General features: G+C 31.4%; 3 protein-coding genes across 3 annotated transcripts; 2 read left to right on the forward strand and 1 right to left on the reverse strand.

The window, feature by feature from the left end:
- Positions 1-5,889: 5,889 nt before the first annotated feature.
- K444DRAFT_538862 (calcium ATPase) lies at positions 5,890-9,625 on the forward strand (the record flags this gene model as incomplete). Its single annotated transcript, XM_024875576.1, has 8 exons — positions 5,890-6,154; positions 6,203-6,742; positions 6,792-7,062; positions 7,110-7,350; positions 7,396-7,808; positions 7,857-8,205; positions 8,253-9,190; positions 9,325-9,625. The coding sequence occupies 8 exons, from the start codon at positions 5,890-5,892 to the stop codon at positions 9,623-9,625; spliced, it is 3,318 nt and encodes a 1,105-aa protein (XP_024731873.1).
- A 749-nt stretch (positions 9,626-10,374) lies between these two features.
- Positions 10,375-10,836, reverse strand: K444DRAFT_617415 (uncharacterized protein). The gene has a single exon (XM_024881121.1). It carries the CDS (start codon positions 10,654-10,656, stop codon positions 10,459-10,461), a length of 198 nt encoding a protein of 65 aa, XP_024731874.1. The 5' UTR covers positions 10,657-10,836; the 3' UTR covers positions 10,375-10,458.
- Positions 10,837-12,648: 1,812 nt separating this feature from the next.
- K444DRAFT_645828 (alpha/beta-hydrolase) lies at positions 12,649-14,526 on the forward strand (the record flags this gene model as incomplete). The annotated part of the gene is made up of 5 exons (XM_024885126.1): positions 12,649-12,906; positions 12,954-12,968; positions 13,017-13,123; positions 13,179-14,317; positions 14,366-14,526. 5 exons carry the CDS (start codon positions 12,649-12,651, stop codon positions 14,524-14,526), a joined length of 1,680 nt encoding a protein of 559 aa, XP_024731875.1.
- Positions 14,527-25,433: the final 10,907 nt, after the last annotated feature.

The following is a 25,433-nucleotide window of genomic DNA, read 5'->3' on the forward strand; positions in this document are numbered from 1 at the left end:
TAAAAAATAAGGTAAAGTAACTCTATTCCGAGAATTCTAAACTAAAAAAAGAAGCTTATAAGTATAATTAGGTGGGAAAAGTCATTGTTCTATAATAATTTGAGACTACTTACTTCTTTTATTATAACTTTACTAAATTCTAATCAAATTTGCTTATTTTTAAACGAAATAAAGGCCTTTAATATTTGCTTATATTAATTCAACTAATTATATATATTAACTTTCAAATTAATAATAAACTATAAAGATTTATAAAAGTATTATAAAAATAAAAGACTTATTTTTAAACTATTATTACTTTTAATTATATTAATAATATTCTCTAAAACTAAAATTTATTATTATTTATGGTATTTTAAAGCCTATTTATAAGTTATATATAATAATTATAATATATTATTATATTATCAAGATATTAATTTATAGATTTTCGAGAAAATAAGCGAAAATAAGCGAAAATAAACGAAAATCATAACTTTTAGATTTTAATAACTTTATATTTATAAGCTATAATTGTGTAAAATTTGGCGACCTTATTTATAATTACTATAAATTAAATATATTAAAGTTTTAAAGATTTATAATTAGTAAATAATAAGTATAATAAAACTAAAATTTAAGAAATTTTGTATAATTTTTAAATTAATATTAATATATTATTAATAAAATAAAATAAGTCTCTTATATTATATTATTTATATATCTAAGCTCTTAATATTAGATTTTTAAACCGAATATTAATAGATATATTATATAAAAAGTCATAAGTTTTTAAATATCTTTAGAGCTAAAGTCACGTGACGAATACTTAGCCCACCTGATTATACAAGAGCTTAGTATTCTAAATACTAGCTAGCTATATATATTATTATAATTATATAATACTAAATTTGCTAGTAAAGTAGTAAAATATAATACTATATATAGGAAAAAGAAAATATTATAGTAAAAAAAGACAAAAAGGCTAATTTGAATATAAGGAACTCTTTAATTAAGAAAATAAATAAATAAAAATAGAAGAAATAATAAAGGAAATAGCTAAGGAAATAGCTAAGGAAATAGCTAAGGAAATAGATAAAAGTATATAAAAGAAAGCTTAGTAAAGTAAGAAAAATATAGAAATATAATAAGTAAATTAGAGCTTTTATAATAAAGAATAAATATAGAGAAATTAATTAGTACTATTATTAAAAGAAGATCTTAATTATAAAGCGCTTATCTTTTATAAATAAATACTAAAAGAACCGTCCCAAAATAATTATTTAGAAAGATAATACTCTAGCTTATAAATCTTATTATTAATAAGAGATTTATAATTTCTAGAAAATTATGAAAATATTATAGCCAAGTAACTTACCTAACTTGAATACTATTAAGTCTTTATAGTATTATATAAAGAGGGAAACCATAAAGCGAGGGCCTATTAGTAATAATAAGAAGCTCAGAGTAAGGTAAAAAAATATTAGAAGGGTATTCTGTAAGTGAATATTCAAGAGTGGATTAAGGTAATTCCATATTATATAAAGGAGATAATTAGATTGGAAGGTGGAAATAAATATAAGGAAGAACGAAAAAAGGGGCAGGAGAAAGTAGTAGTTTATAGCTAGAATATATCTTCATTTATTACCAATTTAGTCAGCTGATTTAGCCCCCCTGAAACGTTCATTAATTAAGCGAAATACCCTTCAGGGGGCAAGTAAGACCTTACAGGGCTATTTAGTGAACTGCATATAATTATGCCCTGTAATCCCGCCACTTTATGCCGCAATCTTCGTACCTGTGGATAGACGACCTGTGTATCCTCCTAGACGACGAGTGAGGCAAACTGGAAAAAATGTCCAACATGGATCAGATATATAGCGCTGCTGTGCTGACTATTGCCCCCCGCAAATGCATGCTGCACCGATCGTGATCTGCCGGGCGTCCGACCAAATACGCGTCAATCGGTCCAACATAGCGAGGTCATCCAAGATGTCCATTATGTCACGACACAGACGCACCTTGTATCTGTCATACGAGATATGAGATGGCCTACTCGTGGATAGAGGTATCAAAAAGGATTTCCGTCCTCCCATTGCCTTGTTCTTACTCCATACCAGGCATGCCTCCAGTGCAAGTCCAAGATTTATTGTGAAGACTGTGCTTGGATTGGTCGATAACGAATGGAATTCCGAACTCCCCATAACTGGGAATGCCCTCTACCATATGCGCGGTTATCCTGTGTGGCTCGCCCTATGTGACTTCCGTCAATATATCAATGCCGTCGAGGTATTTTCGAGGGGAGACTTTAGAGTGGAGACGGATGCACTTTGGGCATTCTCGGAGTCACGAAAGCATTTCGGCCCCTGTTTCCGCATGGGTTCATTTGGGCACTGCCCGTTGATAACCTCGATGCGGCCTTGCTATGGTGGCCAGTCTGGACTTCGGAAGGGCCGCGAAAATGAAATCTGCTCCCAGGCTGTTTTCTATCTTTGGAAGTTTGCCCGGTGTTCGATCATTAGTGCAATAGGGGAAACCGCAGCCTCTGTTTGGGTGTCGGAAGCTTGGCTTGCCGCGCATGAGAGTGGCCCATGCAAGTCTATATTGCTATCCGCTTGTTTTAAAGAGGATGAAATCGAGATCTGTCAGAGGATTCTGAGACATGATCCCAACGATTTGGGTCAAATGATTTCCATCGGCATTACGCACAACTTTAAAGACAGCTCGATATAGGCGAAACAAACTCAAAAGCTTATTGTACTAAGTCAAAACGACCAATCTTGTACTCAAAAGCTAGGAAGGGGTCTTAAAGGTGAAGGGAGAAAAAAAAAGAGGCTGCTCACTTGAGCAAGCTGTCGAGGCCATTGTGTGTCTGTGCTAAACGAGGGAAGAGATGAAGGAATATCTGACTTCCTTCTTTTTTTCTTGGTTTTTTCTTAGTTTGTGTGTAGATCTTGCAAGAGCTAGTCGGCGTCCCTTTCACTCTCACGGGCTGATTTCAGCTGGGCACTGAGGCCTCTGGCTGGCTGGTGGGCTGATGAGCATCACCACTGTGATGCGACGCTGTAGATGCGTGAAGACGACATACTGTTCGAATTGCTGGCATTTGCTGCATGTTGCAGAGATGCTGCTTTGGGACGTTTTTCGGCGATTTTGAGCATGCTGAGTGAGTGGCATTGCCTACTCATTGCGTGTTTTCTGGGAACTGTTAGTTACGACAAATTGACCGATGAAAGCGACAGAATCAAGGCCTCGACAATTGCGCCATGATAATTTTGTAAAAAGAAGTTTATTTTGATATATAAGGCTTGCGTTGCAACTTGCTTGAATGGCCTCACTTCTTTCGCTTCAACTTATAAGGATCATGTAAAGGAATGAAATCAAGTTGATTTGCTTGACAACACTGAGAGCTTGACATTATAATGATCTATAATCAGATTGCGGAATTGTTTGAGAATAAATTAACGCTCTGAATAGCCCTTACAACACGAAGTATAAAGGAACTAATCGGTAACTTTGAGAAAGGGGGGGGTTAGGGGGGGACGATCGCTCACTTAAAAGCAGGCTGTCGAGGTCATGGTCACTTGTGATAATTGCAGGAGGAAGAGGCGTTTAAGTTACTTTCTAGTTTTTGGGGGGTCTAAGATTCATATTCTTGGGATTTTTTCGTTGTTCGTATTTGTTTCTCGCAGAGGCAAGCGGCTCGCACAGCTGTAAGTTCATATCGAGTGCGGCTCTCACAGGGGGCGATTTGTCTCTATAGCTAGTGTGAGTTTCAGCAGATACAGTCATATCGAAACGCGCTGTTTACAGACCAAAGTGGTCACAATGACCTGCGATTGGTGTTTTGCTGAAAAGTATCCCTACCTGCATTGATATAACGCGGACCCTTTTTCCCGTTTGGCTTCGGCAGCCTGCAGTTTGCTCTGTCAGGAGGATTCTGAAGGAAGAAGACGTTGGAAGTTGAAAACCCAGCACAAATTATGCCCGGACTGAGGTAGAAAAGAACCTGCAATATGTGCATTCTTTTTGGCCTTCTCCCCACTGGTAATGTATAAAGGTAAACAATCAGAAGGGCTGACGTCAACACGGCGGAAAGGGGGCCTCGCTTGTGGCAATAGCGGCCGGGAAATGATCCTCCGACGAAAAGAGCTGCACCTCGCCCATCAACAACTCTTCTACCACTACCACATCCTCAACGGCATCGAACAGACGACCGCAACCAGGAGAGGGAGATTCAACAGACGGCAACGAGTGTCTAATCGGTAGTCAAAATTGGCTTGACAGCACATAAACCACGAACAGGGCTCTCAAACGCGTCGCATCGAATAGCTTGGTAGTCGAATCTCCTCCGAATCGAACATCAACTGAATGCGCCGTCACTGCGCGGCAGACTCTCGTGATAAAACATGCGGGGGACTATCTGAACTCCAAAGTTAAATTGGCAGATTGACGTGGAAATGGTTAACCTAATTATGGGATCCATCGGCGGCCGAACAATTGACCACCGGATACATGATCGTGGGATCTTTGGCAGGTGCTGGAGCAACAATGTGCCCGGATGGACATTCCTTTTTCAGACAGCTTCCCCAAGCTTTTGAATGATATCTAGAATTCGGCCTGAAGCTCCACAGCAGAACGTATCAACGTGAGCCTCTATTCGCCATCTTCGAAAGCTTGATGCAGCGTGACAGTGGCGGGGCAAGGGTACCAGCAACTTCATGGCAAAGATTGACTTTGTGTGTAAGAGATACCCATTACCGAACGGTAGCAGTCTGGCAGATGATATGAGGGATTTTTCAACTCCTCCCAAGCGGTCAAGGTTCATTTCGCCATAAGCTTGTTCTGAGGGGAAATGTGGAGTTGATACCAGCCGCAGCAGGCGATTGGTGATGCACTGATGAGGGATTTTCTGCAATCGCACTCGATTGCCGCCGTAACATCTGTCCCACCTGACCCCAGAAGAAGCCATGCCAATATCAAACGCTACAAACCGAAGGAGGCGCAGCTTGAGGCCAAGGATCAGGGCGGTGGAACAGTAACGTTACGCGCAATTTTGTAAAGCAGTTGAGTCTTTACGTGTCGTAAAATATTTTTTTCGTTACTGCATGTGCGTTCTTGGGGGGGGGGGGGGGGGGTTGTGCGGGCTATTTAGTGCCTTCCAGGACCACGAAGTACTGATTTCAGGGCTCCGGGTGGCTCTCGGGGTTTTCAGGCTTTCCAGGCCTTCTTGGCCTCTAAATTGGGGTTTCTAGTATATTTCTGGCTTAGCTCTCCTCTGCTCTTTACTAAAACTGGTTAGTACGCCACATGTCTATACTCTAAGCTGTAATACCCTCCATGTCACACACGAGCAGTAAACGAACATTTACTTTTTGATTACTGTAAAGTAGCCACTCTACGAATGATTGACCCCATTTTTCTGGCAGCGACGCAGGAGCAATCACCGAAATTGCATCGTTTTCTGTTCCTGCAAATCGGAGACGAGTTACAATGGACCCCTTGTCGATCAGTACCTCCCGCACAGGACTTCGGCCAATCTGGAAAATGTGTAAAGGTGATAAATCTTGCTTATTTCGGCTTGGTATATTCTCCTTTGCTGAGGGATTTATCCCAACATTCAGCTCGTCATGCATGAGCTGCCTTTGATCGCTATGTCGAACAAAGTGGTGGGCCCATGGAAAATTTCTTAAGCGTTTTGAATTTTAATAAAGACCTTCCCCTTGCGTTGCCAGTTGTTTCGAGTTCATATTTGAAGGAAAGCTGGTACTGTTCTTCGGAGCATCCAGCAGATCTTCGCCCTTCAACCTTCAACCTTCAACCTTCATCGCACATCTGTTCGAGCTCATTTAGATCAGAAGCTGTCTTACTCGATTCTGACTCCCACACTGTTGTGTTGCAGTTGTTAAAATGGTAGAATTCAGCGAAGAGAAGCAAAAGGCTTCTCGCATTCAATGGACAGATGCGGATGTTGAGGCAGCCGAAGCAAGGCCACGCGCACCTCTTCACCGTTCGAACTCGAACATCTCAATCAACAGCGTTCACAGTCGACGCGGTTCTATCGATCCAGCTTCAGCACTTCCAATTCAATATCGAACGGTCTCGTATCAAATTGCTGAATCGAAGGAAAAGAGCGCTGCGGAAGTCCAGAAAGTTAAGCACTCAGCGGCAAAAGGTACGCAAGACATGACCCATCTTCCAGTCAGCTACTCACACGCGCCAGAATTTGGAAATCTAGATTGGCACACCATTGCTCCCAACGAAATATATACTCGACTTTCCACCTCTCCACAACAAGGTCTCTCCACAGAACAGGCAAAGCGACGACTCACAGAATACGGCAAAAACACACCATCGCCTCCGCCCACTCACTATTTCCAGCAAATATTTGGATATTTCTTCAGAGGTTTCGGGTCGATCTTGCTTGTGGGTTCCATCCTCGTCTTCGTATCATGGAAGCCTCTCGGCCAGCCGCCGGCCCAGGCAAATCTGGCACTCGCCATCGTTTTACTTGCGGTTTTCTTCATCCAAGCAGCTTTCAATGCATGGCAAGACTGGTCGTCCTCTCGAGTTATGGCATCCATCACCACAATGCTTCCCGATAGCTGTCTGCTCTTGCGCGATGGCGCGCCAGTAACCGTCATTGCTAGTGATATCGTTCCTGGAGACTTCCTCTACATCAAGGCAGGAAACAAGCTTCCGGCTGATGTCCGTTTTATTGATGTATCCTCGGATGCGAAGTTAGACCGATCCATTCTGACTGGTGAGTGGAAAAGAACAATACATTGAGGCGTTCATTAACAAATGCTTAGGTGAATCCGCACCACTGCCCGGTACGGTTGACAGCACAGATGATAATTATCTCGAGACAAGATGTATCGGTCTCCAGGGCACCCATTGTGTCTCCGGAAGTGGCATTGGAGTTGTTGTCTCTACTGGCGATTCTACAGTCTTTGGAAAGATTGCAAAGATGACCAACGCGCCCAAAACTGGCATGACTACTCTGGAAAGAGAAGTTCTCAATTTCGTTATGATTATCTGTTCCATCATGTTGACCATGATCGTTATTGTGATTATTGTGTGGTACGGTTTAATTCCAACGCGTAAACGAAAGAGTCTGACATGTGTAGGGCCGCTTATCTACGAAAAGTGCACCCAACGTGGATCAATGTTCCAACCTTGATCGTTGATTGTGTATCAGTTGCCATTGCTTTTATTCCAGAAGGCCTTCCCATCGCACTGACAGCATCTCTCACCATTACAGCAAACCTCATGCGAAAGAACAAGATTCTCTGTAAGTCATTGAAGACTGTTGAGACTCTTGGGGCTGTGAGCGTAATTTGTTCTGACAAGACCGGCACCCTCACCAAGGTATGTTGTGCGGCTACAATAAAGACGCGTAGCTAATTCGAACAGAACAAAATGTACGTCACGGATTGCAGTATTGGCAGGCATAACATGGACCCGCAAGGCGCCAGAGATCAGATGCACCAACACGGACAGCAAGTTGAAAGTGGAAAGTCCAATGCTGTCTCCCAACTACGATTCATTGCTGGACTTTGCAACTCAGGAGAATTCGATGCCGCCACGATGAAACTTCCTCTCCATGAGCGAAAGATCAATGGCGATGCTACCGATCAGGCAATTCTTCGGTTTTCGGAATCGCTTGGGCCTGTCTCTGAACTTCGTCAAATGTGGAAGAAGACATTTGAACTTGCATTTAACAGCAAGAATAAGTATATGGTCAGAACTTTAGAGCTTGTTCAAGAGAAGGGTCTCGAGCTTGCTTTACCCTCAATGGAAGCTAGCTCATTCCGGCCTCAAGACACGTAAGACCTATTTCAATTCAGAATGATCCAGCTGCTAACATCACGCAGTCTTCTCATGATCAAAGGGGCACCTGACGTTCTGATCACTCGATGCACAAAATATACCACCATTGAAGGTGAATCGAAGGTTCTTGATAATGCCACTCGCTCCAAAATCGAAGAGATCAAGAACACTTGGTCCTCTCAAGGCCGACGTGTAATCTTGCTGGCTCGAAAGACGATCTGCAAAGAACAAATCCGAGCAATGCCAGCCTCTAGCCAATTTGAAGACGAAGTTCTCCATCACGCCAGAGAGGGGCTCACTCTTGTTGGCATTGTTGGTATCGTCGATCCTCCTCGTGATGAGATTCCATCTGTGGTCAAAATCTTGCGCGGAGCAGGCATTCGAATCTTCATGGTACGTTCTATCCTCATAAGCCATCAACTGCTCTGACCTTCCGCTAGGTCACAGGAGATTTTGCTTTGACAGCACAAGCTATTGCAACTGAATGTGGCATCATTACGAACCCACCCCATCTCGTCAAGGACATCTCGGCCCTTTCTCGAGACGACGCATACTCGATCTCCGATTCCGATCCCGAGAAAAAAGCTATAGAAGCATCACCCGATAGGCAGAAAACCTCTATCGTCTTGAGTGGTCATGAGATGATAACTCTAAATGAATACCAGTGGGAACAGCTCTGCAGATACGATGAAATAGTCTTTGCTCGGACAACGCCGGAACAGAAACTCCGCATTGTTCGCGAATTCCAGAGCAGAGATGAAATCGTCGGTATGACTGGAGATGGCGTCAATGATGCTCCTTCGCTCAAGGCCGCTGATATCGGTATCGCTCTTGGGAGTGGATCAGACATTGCTATCGAAGCTGCAGATATGGTTCTCTTGGAGTCCTTCAGTGCTGTTGTCGAGGCTGTGCAGTACGGCAGAGTCGTCTTCGACAACTTGAAGAAGACGATCGCATACCTCCTTCCAGCGGGATCTTTCTCGGAATTCTGGCCAGTGTTCACCAATGTGATTTTCGGCCTTCCTCAAGTCCTTTCATCTTTCTTGATGATTATCATATGTTGCTTCACCGACTGTGCAGCTGCGACGGTCCTCGCATATGAAGCTCCAGAGGCTGATGTTCTGCTCCGCCGTCCTCGCAAACCAAAGGTTGACAGACTAGTCGACTGGCAATTGATGTTGCAATCTTACGGCTTCATTGGTGTCATCGAAACTCTCACATCTTTTGCTATGTCTTACTGGTATCTTCAGCGTTCCGGCATACCGTTCAACGATCTTTGGTTCCGTTACGGAAGTCTGCCAGATACGATAGACCAAGACTACGCAAATGCAAGACTCGCGGAAGCATCCAGTATCTACTTCGTCAATCTGGTTGTCATGTAAGTACCTCCCTTCATTCTTTTCTTCCCATCGATCTCCCTTTCGTCCCACCGTTCTTTCTTTAAGCCCATTACTTTCCCTTTTCTCGGATATATATATCCATTTCCTCATCTCCGAAACTAAAAACTCCTAGGCAATGGTTCAACCTAATGTGCCTCCGCACCCGCCGTCTCTCCATTTTCCAACACCCGCCCGCCTTCAACAAAGCCACTCAAAACCTCTACCTCTTCCCGGCCATTGCATTCGCGCTCGTAATGGCGATCTTCTGGCTATATATCCCGCAATTGCAGAATGTGCTTAGTACGAGTAGCGTTCCTGCTGAACATTTCTTTTTGCCGGCTGCATTTGGGTTGGGTATTCTGTTTTTAGATGAGGGGAGAAAGTATGCTGTTAGGAGGTGGCCTGAGGGTGTGTTGGCTAGGTGTGCCTGGTAGGCGGGTGGAGAGGTGTGTAGTATTATCTTATAACTACATTTGTTCTATCAAGTTTCACTGTGTTTCGGGACATGAGCTGGGAGTAATGTGTTGTTAATAATTGCGATGGGAGAATATTGAAGGATAGTGCCTCTAAGAGTTAGTGGCCATCTTCGATTAGGTTATTGTAGAGGTCTTGTGTTAAGGCTTCGTCGACTGGGAAGAGCGGGAGGGTTTCCTTCATGGCTATTAGTTGGGTGGAATCCTGGAACTATTTTACAGGGTCCACGCAGTGTTCTTGATCTGCTCCAGTAAGGCCTTTTTGATCAGCAGTCCCGTTGTTGGTGCGTTTTATACAGGTTCTGTTCAGGAATGGTGAGGAGGACGAAAATTCGGCTTTGAATGAAATTGGAATTTTTAGGTGGTGTGAGAGGAAATATAAGTAAATCTGCCAAGATGAAAGGAATGATATATCAAAGTTATTTCATTTCCTAGTGATTGGAGTTTTGGTGTCCTTTGATAGTTGAAAGATATAACCATGTAGAATGATGTCTGTCAAAGAGTGTTTACATAGGCAAATACACCAGCTGAAAGTTGAGAGATGGGTAAACTACGAAGAAACTCACGTTCAAGCCGGTCTTTGCGCCTGTGCTATGAATGGAACGCCTTTTCATTTAATGTTATTTGGCTTTTTATTGTTCAGGACGTAGTTACTCAAATCGCTGAGATATTCCTCTGAGCACTACGCACGATATGTCATAGTTTGTTCCGTGTATTCGAAGCTATGAAACCTCTTCTCAGGTATTCGTCCGTCTCAATTTTCAAGTATTGTATTTGTCGGGGTTGATAAGTTTTCAGTGGCCAATTGCCCTAGCTTGAAAGCGTTCTCTCTCGCGACGATAGAACTCCTTTCCCGCCGCCTCAAATTCCTTCAATGACCTTTCTACATTCTCCATCCGTTGGTGGGCCTTCTCCACCTTATTTTTACCTTCTTGTTCGGGTTTCCTTCTCTCCACTGCCTGTGCTACAAAACCATAACAAGGATCCTGCATTTAATGTGAGGTCGGCGGGAAGATTGTCGATGCCCCAAATGAGGAGCCTGGGTAATAGAGGTCTGGTGTTGGTTCATTTGTGGTTGATTTGTGGTAATGGAACGCTGCTGGCGATCGTGATTGAGGGAGCCGATGTTTGATGATGATTCCATAGAGGATAGTGAAGATGGACGGTACCGCCTCAATCCGAAAGACACTGGGTAAAATGAAGTCGTGTTTGACGTTTCTTTTCGCGGTGAGGGCGGGTATGGAACCAAAATTTCCTGGGGAGATAATCCTCGGGTGTGAGGGTACTGGTAGAGGAGAGACCAAATTTGTAACCCTTTGGAAATACTTCTGTCGGTTCCGAAATCCAGCGCGCTGAGGTAGGAAGTAAGTGTAGTAGGGGGTCACTTTGTGTCGAGATCTCCAACGCGTGGCGTAGAGCCTCGTCCCTCTTTGTCAATTGGGTTTGGTACAATCCGTTCACGCTCCCTTTCGTCTTAACAGGTTGCAACATAGCGATTGTCATCCCAATGAAGGATTTATCCCGAAAATTTTGTCTTGGATTTAGATATAATGGAGCCAGCGCTTCCTTGAATGAGGCGCGATTGCATCCAACAGCAGGCCAACTATTCTCTTTACAACTTGTGGTACGCGCAGGGCATCTCCAAGACGGATTATCGGGACTGCACTGGTAGAAATTAGAGTAGAATTTGCAGCGCCAACACCCTCTCACGGTCTTGACTGCTTTCATCGCAGCTCGAGCGGCGGTATCTAGAGGGCCACCTCTGCCTGGTGTTGCTAGACTGCTAGGACGAGGTGATCCGGAATCGAAAGTGATTTCTTGGTAACTCGAGCTTGCGGGACTGTGGACGCTCTATCTCCTGCCAAATCTACCCTCAACAACTTCCGTCCATGCGTAACATGTGGACCACTTGGTAAGATTGGTAGGGTATGCTCTCCCTGGCTGCTCTGAATGCGATCATGCAGCGACATTTGGGATTTCTCAGGTGCCATGTGTACCTCTATTCGCTCCTCGGCCGAGACATCCGGGCGATTGGTCTGGATACAATTGTGTTCTATCTCGAGGGGTACCTGCAAATCTGGCCAGAGGATGTGATCGTCCTATAGCCCATGCTCGTCCACCTGGGGTAGATTCAAGCTCCCCAGGTCCTCATTTCTGATATCAAGATCATTCCCGGCCACTCCCATATCCGGGAACAGATGGAAGTCAAAGAAATCAAGTCCGCCCAGTTCAGAAGCGACATCCGGAGCAGCGACTACCGCTTTTACAACTCTAGCCGTTCTGGTCGCAATGGAGTAAAATCTTACTCATAATCGAATCCAAAAGAATGACCCCAGGTTTGGATGGCTCGCTGCTGCAATGGATCAGAGCCTTGGAATAGGGGCACATGATTGTGATATCGAATGCTGTCAGGTTCGACCGTTGACAACGATGGATTCGGTGCTGCCTCATGTACGAAAGTACTGCGAAAGGAGATTTTGAAATTATTGACAAAACCACTCACTGAATCACGATTCAAAGATTTTGTAAAGCTGTTGGAGTTGCATGTTGTTTATGCAGAGAAATTTGTGAGTTGCGCCCAGATTTGACGGTGGTCGACCGCCTAAGGATTGATTCAGGCCAATAGAAACCACAATCTGCTGGACCGCCCTAATTCGGTTAGCTGGTCAGGCTACCTCATTTTAAATGCCCTCTCGTCAGACCTTTAAATATTCTTCGTACATGCTTGTCGTCTTCTACTAATGAGATGCTCAACATTCGAAAAATATCAATAACTCTCTCTCTTCACAGAACTATGGACAGGGCTTCAAGCCATCCAGTCGTTGCTGAAGAAAGAGCAGTCCATCCATCGCGAATTATCGTCAATCAAGGACCACAGTGAATTGTTACAAAGACATCCTGAGCCTCTATCCATTGCCTGTACCCACGGCCAGAATCTCCGAACAGGCCCTATGACGTCGCTCTTCCCATCTCTCAACCTCACCATGTCGATACAGCGACTGCTGGCCGCTGGGTTGGCTGCAAGCTTCCCATTCAGCTCAAATACTACAACAAATCCGGCTCCTGTTGTCAATGTGCTCAACGGAAGCTATACGGGAGTCCATAATGAGTTCTACAACCAGGATTTGTTTCTCGGTATTCCGTATGCGCAGCCACCTGTTGGCGATCTGAGATTTCGTGCGCCATTTTCCTTGAACAGTACTTGGAACGGAACCAGAGCCGCGATGAAATACAGTGATATTGTAAGCCAAAAGCCACAACTGACGAGTAAATTGCTAACAGTTCTCAGTGCGTGGGTTACGGGGTAAGCCACGTTCGAGAGCAGGAAGGGTTCAGTGCTGATGCATGAAAGCCTGATTCGAATCACTTTACATCTTCTGAAGACTGCTTGACGCTCAACATCATCAAGCCAGCAATGGAGATTGACGAGCCTCTTCCAATAGTTGTATGGATCCACGGGTCTGCCCTCTTTCCCATCTTGTTCCTCAAAAATATCCTTCACTGACTTCATCAGAGGTGGACTCGTCCAAGGTTCAAGCGCAGACCCCCGGTACAACCTCTCATATCTAATTCGCCAGTCCGTCCTCGCCTCCAAGCCCATCATCGGCATCTCCATCAACTACCGTCTCTCCGCCTTCGGCTTCCTGTGGAGCCAAGAAGTTAAAGCCCACGGAACCGGCAACCTCGGCCTCCGGGATCAACGTCTCGCACTCCATTGGATTCAAGAGAACATCTCTGCCTTCAGCGGTGATCCAAGGAAGGTGACGCTGTGGGGTGAAAGTTCAGGCGGCTATTCTGCTGGGAAGCAGATTCTTGCGTATGGAGGGAGAAATGATGGGTTGTTCAGAGGCACGATTATGGAGTCTGGATTTCTGGGGGAGAATTGGCCGTATGGGAAGGGTGATGCAGATGAGTATAATGAGGCGGTGTACCAGGAACTGATCGCCCGGACTGGGTGTGTGGGAGAGACGAGTCCGTTGGAATGTCTTCGGGCTCTGCCGCTTGAAGTGTTGAATCAAGTGCAGAACAGTTCTGCGACTGAGATTTTCGGCCCTTGGGTTGTTGCTGTAGATGGCGACTTTGTGCATGAGTTGGGTAGTCTGGCTATGAAGAACGGTCGTTTCGTTAAGGTTCCTATCTTGTTGGGTACGAATACGGATGAGGGGACTGAAGCAGCACCTAAGAAAGGCATCGACACCGATGCCGATTTTGAGACTGCCGTTTCGCTTGCCAGGATAGATAACGATACAGTCACGAAGATCACGCACCTGTACCCGAATATCGACGCTGTCGGCATCCCAAAGAGCTACAAGCCTCCTCCCGAGATTCCAGGACTTGGCAAGCAGCACAAGCGCAGCGCAGCTTTCTTCGGTGACGCAGTGGAACATGCACCGAGACGTTTGACCAGCATCTCTTGGTCAACCCATAATCAGAAAGCATACAGCTTCAGATGGAATATCATCCCTGCCGGCGCGCCGGACTATATGGGTTCAACTCATTTTGCTGAGATCCCCTGGGTCTTCGGGAACCTTGACGGCGCGGGGTATGAGGCGAATCCATTCGGTGACTCTCAGAGATACAGAGAGGTGGCGAGATTGATGAATTGGATGTGGATTTCTTTTGTCGTGGATCAAGATCCGAATGTGCATGGAAGTGAGTTGCGCTGTTCCTGCAGGTGAATGAACGCTGATCAGATTACAGTTGAGGGAGTACCGCTCTGGCCGGCTTATGATGCTGCATCGGGCGTGGGGCAGAATTTTGCCTTTGAAGGCAATGAGTCTCATCATGTCGAGAGAGATGACTGGAGGGTTGAGGGAATGGCCTTTATTATGGACAGAGCAGCAAGTGAATGGAAGTTTTGAGACTATACATCTAATATCTTCAATCATCTAGGATTTTCTGTTTGAAATAGCCGCAACGCCATGATCAGCCCCATTCTCTACGCCCACATCAGCATCAAACTCAAACTCGCAGCCTGCAACCAGTGCCAAAAATATCTCACTACGGCCGTCCTTCCACACCCAACTTTTGCCAGCGCTGGACTAGGAAAAGTGGCTCGTGTCGGTCCGAACTGTCTCGGGACAGTCCATTCCACAGCCCGACTGTCCCCAATTCTACTGATAAGCTAGGCGGCGAAGCGTGTTTCAGCGCTCTGACAGCTTCCCCGCAGTTCTCATTAATAATATAACGTCTTGACTTAATATATAGTAATTTTAGTAGTATTCGAGGCCAACTTTATATTGGCCCGATATACTATAGTTAGGAGTTATTAAATATAGAAATATATTACTATTTAGAGATTTATTAATATATTATTATATATTTATAACTTAATATATATTAATTTTTAATATAGAATTAGTTATTTATATATTATTATAATATTAATTTTATTATATATACTAATATTTAAAGGTTTAATAATAAATATAGCTAATAATAGAAAAGAGAAATAATTAGCTATTATATATATTTATTAGTACTTAATTATATTATAATTATTATTAAAAATTACTTATTATTATATTATAAATAGCTAAAATCTTTCTAATTTATTTTTTATTTTTATATATTTCTAATTATTAAAAATAATAATATATTTCTAATTAATTAAATAAATTACTATTATAATTAAAGCTATTTTTATTATAAATTAATAATAATCTAAAAATAATATTATTATTTCTAGCTTTAATATAGCTTTCTAATATTTCTAGAATTAGATCTTTATTTAGAAATTTACTTTTATTATTATATATTATAATAAGAAAAGAATTTAATAGAATTATTTATTTTATAAATAAAAACTTGAAATAATTATTAAATTAAGAAATTTAATTAATAATATATAAATATATCTATTCGAATAATTAATTATTTTATTTATTATTATATTAATAAATAAAAAAATAAAGAAATTAGAAATTCTTTTATTATAATAAATATTAATTTACTAGTAATATATAATATTATTATATAATTATATTTTATTACTTATATTTTATATTTCGAATTCTATAATTATATATATAACTATTTAAAAAAATAGCTATACTAATAATAAATATTTTAAATATAATTATTAGTTTACTAGAAATATATAATACTATTTATATAAAATTAGTAAAGTTATTATTTAGAAATAGAAATTATAGTATTATAGTATTAATATATAATTTCTAAATCTACTAAATCTAATAGAAACTAGCTACTAGTCAAGTTACTAATATAATATAAAATCATATAATTATTATTTATATCTTATTATTTCTAATTACTTCTATATTATATAATTATATTATATAACTATTAATAATTATAATTATACTAATATTAGAACCTTTCTAAAAAACGCAAAAAATAGAAAATAGTACTTTTTTCTAATTATATATAAATTCTTTAATCCAGTCTAATATTAAATCTTTTAAATACTTTATATATCTATATTACTTTTAAGATTTTAATTATATACTAAAAGCTATAATCTTTTATATATAACTTCTTTTTTTATAATATTCTTTTATTTTATATATTTATATTTCTTAATTTAGTCTAGTATTAGATATTAGATATTAAATATTTAAATACTAGATACTATAATATAACAGGCTATATTTTTTTTAAAATTATATTATTTTAGTAGTTTTAAAGTTTAGGTTATATAATAAAAACTATAGTCTTTTATATATAACTTATAAAAATTATATAAAAAAGCTAGTTTTTTTATAAATTTAGAAAATAATTTCTTATAAATATTTAATTAATTAAGCTTTTATATATTATATACTATTTATATTTTACTATTTATATAAGTTTTCATTTTATTATAATTTTATTTTTATATATTTTATAGTAAGTAATATAAGAAAAATAGAAACTTTATAATTAAAATAATACTTTAAACTTAAAATTAAAATATTAATTTTAATATCTTATATTAATTTCTAATATATCTAGTAATTTAAATATAAATTAGCTATAAAATATAATTATTAATATAATATATAGAAATAATAGAAATAGAAACTAATTATAAAAAAATATAAAGAAAATAAAATAAGAAATATTATATTAAAATAATATAAATTAGATTTTAGTTAGAAACAGATTTTAATACTCGGAAATAAAGTTATACTATTAATTTATATATTATTTTTAGTTATAATAAAGACTAAAATAAAGATAATATTAATTTTAGTAAAAAAGGTTATTTCTAAATCCGGAAAAAATATTTAAAAAAGAAAATATCCTTAATTTTAAGTAAAATAGTAAATAGAAATCGGAAATAAAAATTAAAAAGAAATTAAAAATAAGAAATTATATAAATAATTTAAAGAAACTTCTAGAAAAAAAAGAATATTAAGTAAAGAAAAAAAGAAAAATTAAAAAAGTCAGAAAAATTAGTAAAATTATATTTATTATTTTTATTATTACTTTTAATAATACTATTAAATATATCTAGTTTAATAAAAATAAAGAGAAATATTATAAGTATTAAACTAATAGAATAAGAAAAAAAAATATAAGTAATAAAAATAAAACTAAAAAAGCTATTATTTTATTATTATTAATATTAAAATTCAAATTTTAATTATATTTATTATTATTAACCGATTTTTTTTCTAATTCTAGTTTCTAAATTAAAAGATATATTTAAATAGAAAGTTAGTTTTTTTAGAAATCTTATTAATAGAAATCTTAAATATAGAAACTTTATAATTAATTATAAAAGAAATTATTAAAATTAATATAATTAAAAATAAATATATACTAGTATTAGATTTAAATCTATTATTTATAAAAGCTTCTAGAATACTATAGTTTCAAGAAAATAATATCTTAGTATTCTTAAAATAATATATAAATATATATAAAAACTATTATATTTCTAATAATATTAAAAAAAAGAGAATTATTTATTATATTTCTTTTATTTATAAGAATTAGATTAAAGCTATATTAAAGTATTATACTAATAATTTAAAAGATTACTAGAAAACTAAGTTTTTTAAAGCTTTATTAAAGAAATTTCGAGAATATAACTAGAAAATACTTAAAATTAGCTATAACTTTTTAATTAGATTATTATATAAGCCTAAAATAAAGAAATCTTTTTTAAGTCTTATATTAATATATTTAATAAAATATTAAAGAAATTACTAAAAAAAAAAGAAATAAATAAAATTATTTAATACTAAGAATTTATAAAAGAATTATCTATTCTAGTAAAAAAATATATTCTTAAGAATATAAACTTTAAACTTATAAATATTTCTATTTATAAATATAATAAGATATATAAAAAAAAAATATATATTTTATTAATATAAAAAGAAGAAATATTATTTTAATATTACTAATAATTCAGATATATCTAAATTTAAATAAAAATACTTAAATATAATAATTTATAATATAATTTTTAAGCCAGAAAATAATTATTTCTTCCTAATTTCTTCTATTATATTTCTTAGAACTATTATAAATATAAATAAAAAAAGAATCTAGCTTATAACTAATTATATAAAACCTATTAAAATTAATAAATCTAAAAGAAATAATATTAACTAGCTAATAAAAAGTCTAGAAAAACTATTTATTATTATTATAATTTAAGAGAACTTATAAAAATAACTTAATATAACTACTATTATAATTCGAGAAAATATTTATAGCTTATTTATATAATTCAATTAATTATAATAAATATAGCTAGTATAATAGTATTAATAGTCTAATAAATATAGTTTAGATTTTTAAGAAAAATATATTAGAATTTATAATAAAAAATATAGAAAATATTATAATAATTATAATAATTAAACTAGAATAAATAAAGAATCTAAATAATTATATTCTAGAAGAAATTAATCTCAAATATAATTAAAGAATATTATTTAAGTTAATATAGCTTATAGTACAAATTTAGAATTAAGAAAATAAATTTATTATAAATATTATAATAAAGATAAAAATAATAATATTAATCTAGAATATATTTATATTTCTTAGTTCTATTATTTACTAATAAAAGAGTTTATAAATTATAAATATATTTATTAATTTAATAAAAAATAATATAAAGAGCTATTTAAATCTAGATAAAAAAGTATTTTTTTATTATTAGTAAATACTAATAATTTAACTAAATTATTTTCTAAATTCGAAAAAAAGAATTTAATTATAACTTAAATAATTAATCTAAAAATATCTAAAGATTAATAGAAAATATCTAGTTTATTAGATAAGAAAGAGAAAAAGAAACTAGCTAACTAAAATCTATATATAAAAGTAAATAAATTATATTTAGGAAATCTAAATAATTATTTTATTTTAAAGAAAATTATATTAGAATTACTAATATTTTAGATTCTAAAATTAATAAATAATACTAAGATTTAATTATAAATAGCTTTTTTATTAATACTATAATAGGTTTCTTATTAAAGAAAAAGAAAAAGAAATAGAAATAGCTAAAGAAGTTTTCTAAAAATAAGTCAGAATAAAAGAAAAACTATTTTATATAAAAGACTAGAAAAATACTATTTTAAGAAATAATAAATAAAAGAATAATTTAGCTAAAAATATAAATATTAATATTTCTGGAAATAAATAAAATAAATTAGAAATCTAATACACTTTTAATTATAATAATTATAGAACTTCTAAAATTAATAATATTCTAATAAAACTATTAAAGAAAATAATTATTTTATTTCTAAAAACTCAGAAAAAAAATAAAAATATTTATTAATACTTTAAAAAATACTAGATCTAGCTATTATATTTTAGAACTAATAAATTAAAAATAATATTTTTTATTTTACTATTTTATTATTAGTATAGCTATTTCTTTAGAAGTTATATATATAGTTATAAGATATAAGATATAGAATATAAGTAATAGAATATAAGTAATAGAATATAAGTAATAGAATATAAGTAATAGAATATAAAATATAAAATATAGTTATATAATCTTATATTTTATTAGTAACTCGATTAGTAGACTAGATTCTTTTAGGCTTAATAAATTTAGGAATTATATATTAATACTATAATATTATAATTTCTATTTCTAAATAATAATTTTACTAACTTTATATAAATAGTATTTTATAATTTATATAATAGTATTATATATTACTAGTAAACTAATACTTATAAATAGAAAATACTATTATATTAAATATAATTAAATATACTAGAAAATCTATAAAGCTAGTAATTATAGTTTATATAATAAATAAAATATTTAAGGAATTAGAAATACTAATTCAAATATCTAATACTAATAAAATTATTTAATTTAAAAGTAATAGTATTAATATTCGAATATTACTAGTTTATAAATATATTATATAATCTCTATATTTTTAATTTCTATTTCGAGAATTTTAAAAAAATATTAAATATAAAGAAATAATTAATATTAGAACTAAAATTAATATTTCTTCTGAAAAGATTTCTAGAAATATTAGTAAAATAATATATAATATTATAGATTATTAAATATTTACTATTATTAGAACTAAATTTAGATATATAGAAATAATAAAGTTTAAAGCTAAAATTATAAATAAAAAGAAATAGAAAAATACTAGAATTTCTTATAAATTCTTTTATTTTAGATTTAGAAGTTTAGAAAATTAATAATATTTTTAAAGAAATTAAAGTAAAAAAGGCTCTAATTAAAATATTATTAAGAATAGTTTCGGATTTAATAGAAAAAGAAATAAAAATAATATTAAGTAAAAATATTTTCTAATAATAAAGAAATATATTTTTAAAGCTAAGAAATATTAAACCTAAAACTAGAAAGAATTCTAAAATATATAAAAGCTTAAAGAAAATATATTAAAATATTAAATAAAAAGATATTATTTATATTTAACTAGAAAAAAGCTAAATAAAAAAATTATAAATTCCGGAAATTAGATAAAAAGAATACTAAAGAAAATAACTATAACTTTTTAAAAAAAAAATTATAATTTATTTCTAGTTATAAAAATATATAAAATAAAAATAAAGAAAATTTAATTAATAAATACTAATAATAAAACTAGAAAAGGCTTAAACAAATATCTAGACTAGTTTAAGAAATCTAAAACTAGAAAATATTTATAGAAATATATTAGAAAATATAAGAATTATCTTTTACTAAAAATATTAGCTATTTTAAGAAATTTATAATTTATTTTAGAATATCTTAAATAATTAGATATTAGTAACTAGCTTTAGAAAAAGAAACTAGTTATATTTCAAGAATTAATAATTAATTAAAAAAATATAATTATATTTAATTAGAAAAAAATAGAAAAAGTCTATAAAAATATTAGCTTATTTATTTTAATTAAAACTATTAAATATAAAGCCTAGTAAAAGAAGAATTTCCTATATTTTAAAGCTTTAATATTAATAATAATAATAAAAATATTATTAAAATATCTAAATTATAAAATTCTTAAGAAATATAATAAACTTTATTAAGATTTATAGTTTTTAATTATAAAAAAGATTACTAGAACTTATAAACTAATTAATACTATTATAAAAATAAGTTTAGTAATTCTATAAAATACTAATCTATTTCTATTTACTAATAAGATCTCGGAAAAATTTATTAGATATATTTATATTTCTTTAATTAATTTCTTTTCTAGATATAATTAGCTTATACTAGACTCTTATAATAGAGATTTAACTATATTTATAATATTTTTAGAGCTATTAAGAATAATTATATTATTTTAAAGAGCTATTAATTCCGTTATATAGTTTATATAAATTATTATAACTATTTTAGAGAATCTGTTTTCTAAAATTACTATACTATTTATTAATAATATTAGAATTAAGAAACCTTATATAAACTATAATAAATAGCTTATTTTATTTAGAATTTAGTATTTTATATTTAAATACCTTTAAAACCTAAATATAATTCTAAATAAAATTAAATAAGCTAGAGCTAATATTAGAACAAAATCGCAGTTCTATTATAATAATATAATTATTATTAGCTTTATCTATAAAGTATTTAAAAGAAGCTTTTTAAGTTTAGAAATTATTAAGATCTTAAAATAGAAATATTATAATAGTATAACTGAAAATAAGGTATTTATTAGAATTATTATTTATTACTATATTTAAATTAAAGGCTTTATAATTATTACTAAATCTATTTATTATTTAATAAAGAAAGATATAATATAAAACTAAAATAATAAATAAAAGTAAATTATATAATTTTTTTAAGAAAAGCTTATTACTATTTTAATACTTTATAAGTTATATTATAATTTATTAGAAAGTTAAAAAATAATTATATTAGTAGTAAATATTAGCCTAAATAAATAAAGTAGAATATATAGTTAATATAATAATAAAGAGAAAAAGAAAAAGAAAATTATATAATATAAATCTAAAATTTGAAATAATACTAAATAGAGATATAATACTACTAAAAGAGAATATTAAAAGCTAGTAAAATATTTATAGAAAATATAATTTTAGCTATATAGAATTTATTTTATTCTTGAACTAAATACTAATATATTTATTATATAGCTAAATAAAATAGCTATAGATTTTCTTAAAGCTCTAGTTATTTATTAGCTAGTATAAATTTAATTATTTGACTTTAAAGTTAAATATATTAAAAGAATTAAATATATTACTATTAATAAATTATTAAGATATCCATAGTAAGAAAGTAATACTAAAGATAATAAAGATATTAATAAATAGTTAGTAATAAAGCTTAATACTATTAAAATAATATTTATTAGATAGAAAGTTTAGTTAAAGAAAGTAGTTCTGATTTGGTTATATAATATTATTTTAAGAAATTAGATTTCTAAAATTTTTATTAGATATTTAAATAATAGTATTTAGTTACTAGAAATTAATAATTAAAGCTTTATTATATCTAGAAGCGAATTAGTAATATTAAAAAATAATAAAATCCGGAAGTTATATAATAAAAGCTATAGCTTTTTATATATAATTTCTAGTAAAATAATAAATAATAATACTAACTTTTATATTTTATTTAATAATCTAACTATTTTATTAGATCTTTTAGATAATAGTTATTCTAAATAATACTAGAATATTATATAATATCTTATAATTCTCTCTAGACTAGAAGAAATATCTAGAACCGAGTTTTAAAAGTTAAATAAAAAAGCTTTAAATTATAGTATAAGAAATTAATTACTATAAAAAGTTATATTTAAAATATATTTATTTTAATTTATTATTAATAATTAAAAGTAAAGAGAAATTATTATTAAGAAGCTTTATAATAAAATTAGATATACTAAAAAAGAAAGTACTTTTTATTTAATAGCTAATTATTATTACTAGAAAGATTATTATAACTATATATAGAAATATATTAATATTTATAAAATTTATTAATATAAAAGTAAAGAAAAACAAGAAAAAGTACTATATTTAATAAAAGCTATATCTCTTTTCTATTATCTTAGAATTAATATAATTAAACTATTAGACTATAAAGAATATAACTTATTAATTATTACTAGAAATAACTTCTTAGAATAAATTGAAACTAGGCCTTTAAAAAACCTATCTAGTAAGAAGATTACTAAGTTTATTTAGGAAGAAATTATTTATAAATATAGTTTATTTAGATAGCTTAAAGTAAATAGTAGATTAGAATTTAAAGAAATAGTAATTTAGGAACTTAATAAGCTAAAAATTAATAGAATTATTATTTTAGCCTATAATTTTAAAGGAAATAATATAACTAAAAGAAGATATTAACTAATTATTTAATTATTTATTATACTTATAATAAATAGAAAGAAGCTTTAAATAGATTTACTATTATATATTTTATTTACTAACTAAATTACTATATATAAATCTACTAAATTTACCTCTTTTTATATAGCCTATAATAAAGAAACTATATTACTTATAGAAATATACTTTTTAATTTAAAGAATATTTAGATAAAATAAGATTTATAATAAAGAAATACTTCTAGAAATATATATAAAGCAAATATAAATAAGAAATAAAAATATTAAAGAAGCTAGAATAAAAAAGAATAAAAAATACTAAAAAAGAAAAAAGTAATTTAATATTATTTACTAGATTTATTTAAAGCCTATTTCTAAAAAGAATCTAGTTTTTATATTTAATATTAAATTAATAAATTAAAATAAGTAAAGAAATATAAAGCTATTATATTACTAGCTTAGCTTATATAAAGTAAAGTATATAGATTAACTAAAAGAATATTATATATTAGAAAAGTTTAATAGTATTATATTTTAAAGAATATATACCGGAAATTAATTTAAGTAATTTATTAAAAGAAATAGATTCTAGTATTTCCTTAAAAATAAAATTAATAATAAATATATATTTATAAATAAATATTTTAAAATAGATATAGAATTAGAAAAAGAAATAGTTATAGAATACTATAAATAAAATAATATTTAGAAAATTAAGAAAGCTACTAGTATTATTATATATATTTTAGAATTATTAGAATTAGAAAAAGTAAAATATATTTCTTTTATAGAGAACTAAAAGAAAGTATTTAATAATAACGGCTTTTCTTAATTTGAAATAAAGTTTATTATTTTTGATTTTTTATATATCTTTTAAATTTTTCTTTCTAATTATTATTTATAACTTTTAAAGAATATTATTATTAGATTACTATTTTAGAAATTAGATAAGCTTTACTATTACTTATTTTTTACTATTATCTAATTACTATTACTAGATACTATTTTTAATATAAGATTTTATTACTAGATTTTAAGAATTAAATATAAAGAATTCTTTTTAGTATAAAAATAAATAGAAAATTAAGAGATTATCTTATAGACTTTTAATTCCGAACTATAGTAATAGATAATAATTATATTTGAAATTAGAAAAAGAAAAGAAATAGAAAAAGAGTCTTTTATATATATTTTACTAAAATAGAAATCTTTTAGAAGCTTTATTTATCTTTTTAACTAGCTATTTTTATAGCTTATACTAGTCTAAAGCTTAATTATAATATTTATAAATCTTGATTTTAACTTAAATTACTATTATAAGTTTCCTTATAATATCTAAATAAACTTTTTAATTAAAAGTTATATATAAATGAAATAGCTAAACTAGAAGCCTTATAAGAGAAAAGAGAAACTTTATTAAATCTAATAGTTATTTCTAAAGATACTTAATAATATATAAATCTGGAAATCTTTTAGATATTAGATAAACTAGATCTATTTATTTAAAGCTTATTTTATATCTAGTTTATTTTTTATTAAGGAACTTACTTTTCCTCTTATATAATTATAGCTATATTTAAAGTATATATTATAGCTACTTTTAAAACTTATATTAAAGTTTAGTTAATATATTATATATTCTTATTTCTATAAAGAACTTCTTTTATATAAAATTCTTTCTCTAATTATAATACTATTTTATTACTAGAAACTAGTTATTTCTTTAAAAAGCTAGTATAATTTACTAATTCTTACTATTAATCTATATCTTATTATTAAATATTATCTAAATAATTAAAAAGATATTTTTAATACTATATTTTTAATACTAATTTAGAATATCTAATCTTTCTATATTCTATATTAACTCTAATATTAATTATTCTAAACTTAATAATAGTACTATAAACTCTATTTATATTATTTTATAGTTTTTTTTCTATAATTTCTAAAATATTTAATATTGCTTTTATAGATATAGATATTACTTTAAA

The sequence above is a fragment of the Hyaloscypha bicolor genome, assembly GCF_002865645.1.
Source record: "Hyaloscypha bicolor E unplaced genomic scaffold K444scaffold_126, whole genome shotgun sequence".
Lineage (NCBI taxonomy): Eukaryota > Fungi > Ascomycota > Leotiomycetes > Helotiales > Hyaloscyphaceae > Hyaloscypha > Hyaloscypha bicolor.